At 49.2% G+C, this 2,416-nt stretch overlaps 1 protein-coding gene across 1 annotated transcript in view; it reads left to right on the top strand.

The window, feature by feature from the left end:
* The window catches only part of Syt12 (synaptotagmin 12), a gene marked incomplete at its 5' end in the record, with an annotated part of 15,359 nt that overhangs the window by 3,209 nt on the left and 9,734 nt on the right, over positions 1 to 2,416 (top strand). The window contains 1 exon segment of the mRNA XM_055614648.1: positions 8 to 76. Within this exon segment, the coding sequence (XP_055470623.1) occupies positions 8 to 76 (69 nt within the window).

Raw genomic sequence — 2,416 nt, 5'->3', positions numbered from 1 at the left:
TGAGGAGGCCGCCTTCGAGTCCTGCTTCATGCCTGTCAGCCTGCTGCCAGACGAACAGATCGTGGGCATCTCCCGGGTAAGTGGGGACGGGGCAGAGAGGTAAACTGGAAGCCCTCCTGGGAAGCTGACATCGGGGCTAGTGGGCAGATCTGCAGTATTAGAGAGGATGACGGGGCATTGAGGAGCAGACCAGAATGTGGATCCAGAGTAGAAGGGCCAGTCAGAGAACCAGCGCTGTGTTCCTTCTCTGTCTGTATACATTTCAATCTTCCTATCACTTAAGGACAGTGGGTAACCGTCTGCCTCCATCTCTGTCAACTCGGAGTCATGGCAAGAAGATAGATGGCCTGCTCATTTGGCTGATCTGGGAGAGAGCTCAATGACAGACTTATTTGCTTTGGAGTGCATGGGGGAGGGGTGGTATGGTTCGGTGAGTTTGTTCACAAGAAGGGAGGCCAACCCCAGGGACTGAAGAAAGCGTGAGAGGAAAGCAAGTTTGTGAACCCCAAATGAAAGAGCCGCCTTCTTGAGAGCTGTGTTCTTCCTGAGAGGGTGTGGTCAGCCCCCAGGGAAACTGAAGAAAGGCTTTGGGAGATACAAAATTGAACTTCCCTCTGATCTCTGTTTTCTTGTGGTGACCCCAATGGCTCACCCTGCTGGAAGCCAGAAACCAGCATGCTGACACAGCCCTAGACTGTTAGAGTCAGTACCAGCTCAGGACCCCCAAGACCAAATCCTCAGCACAAAAGAGATTTATCTGTTTGAGAAGGACAGCAAGCAGAAAATAAGAGTCCACGACAGAAGGTAGAGGAGGGATAAGAGGAAGGGAACAAGGGAGAGGAGTTAAGGGTATTTGTCCCAGAGGGCAGAGGACTGCCTCTGGACAGAGAGGAGACAGAATTAGGAAAACGGCAGTTTATAAGGGTACAAGGGGAAGCCCTTGTTAGGATGAGATGTTTAATTTTTTTTTTGAGGTGTTTAATTTTAATTGGGCATGTTAATTAGGTGAGCCTAAGAGGGCTTTTGATAGCTGGACCTTGGTAGTCAGCCTCAGGAGGAGGAAGTGGCTAAATAAGGGACTAGGCCTTGGTGGCTAGCTTTAGGAATGTAATCTAACAGTGTTTGGCAAGGCAGAGGGGGAAGGGAGAGAAGGGCAAGGCCTGTCAGAGACATGTTCAGGCTGGCCAGAGTCCCTTTGAAAGGGTTAGACTAACTTTGTAACCTGTATGTCTTCTAAAGCCTATAGCTTTGAGTTTTAGGTTCAGGTTAAGCTAAAGCCTCTTAGTACCTTTCCAGAGAATGGAGGAATGTGACCCTATCTGTGAGGACAGATATAAAAAAAGGCAAGCAAGCAATGACCTTCAGTCAGCAAAAAAAGACCAGACCCTTGTCTTTGAGATAGCATTTCTTAGCAACGAACCCAGACTTGTTCTGAGTAGCTTTTGACCTGCAGCCAAAAGTCCGCAGCCCCTAATCTTCAAGGATGAGCTAACAACCCTCACCTTAAATTGCAGCTGCATCCACACTTGGCAGGACTGGCCAAGCTTGAGCACCTAAGACTAACCAATTATCTTACTTTGTAGCTTCCTCACCCAATCCTAAATTGCCAAGACTGCAACTTCAAATCTCCCACAATTTTTCTTTTAAAAACCTAAAGGCCTTTGTCTCCGGGTTCCAATCTTTGTTGACCGGCAGGGGTGACCCCATTGTGCAATGGTTAATAAACCTCTTGCTTTTGCAGCGAGTCTTGGTCTGGGGGAGTTTCTGGGAAGGGTGCGATCTTAAACTCCTGAGCTGTGAGACCCCAGGTCTTACACCTTCATTGATTGTCAGCAATCAAGAAGAAAGAAGAGGTTGGGTCCAGAGGGCAGAGGCTATCTCTAAGTAAGGTGCATCACCAAAACAGCCATACCCCACTCCTAGCAGCAGGCTGGTAGGAGTTCAGGTCTTGAACCCTCTAAGATGAGCAGGGTCAACCCTCAGTGATCCATGCCCTGCAGGACCAAGGGTCTTCTGTGTTCTTGGAGAGCCATCTGTGCCCACTCACTCTTACTACATTGAACATTAGCTGGCTGGCTCTCAGGGGTGGATATTCCATGCCCCCGCCCCTACTTCATAGTACCTGTAACTCTAGAAGTCTCTAGAACTAACCACCAGTTTCTGTGCCTGGGGCACCCGGGGCGGTCCAGTTTCCTACATGCAGTAGGTAGTACTGAGTGGCTAGCAGTCTGGTTAAATCCGAGTCCCACCTTTGCCCGATAGTGTGACCTTGAACCAGCCACTGAAGCAACTGCCCTCAGTTTCCCTGCCTGTTGAGGAAGCATCACGATTATAAAGAAGGGCTGGGTATATTCTTGCTCAGTCCTTGGTAGGAACGGGAACAGTTTTCTAGACCATGAAGAGCTGCCATCAAGCC

The sequence above is a fragment of the Psammomys obesus genome, unplaced genomic scaffold, assembly GCF_907164565.1.
Source record: "Psammomys obesus unplaced genomic scaffold, mPsaObe1.curated_primary_1811, whole genome shotgun sequence".
Classification (NCBI taxonomy): domain Eukaryota; kingdom Metazoa; phylum Chordata; class Mammalia; order Rodentia; family Muridae; genus Psammomys; species Psammomys obesus.
The sequence above is the reverse complement of the archived record's forward strand: the minus strand, read 5'-3'. Positions and strand labels throughout refer to the sequence as shown.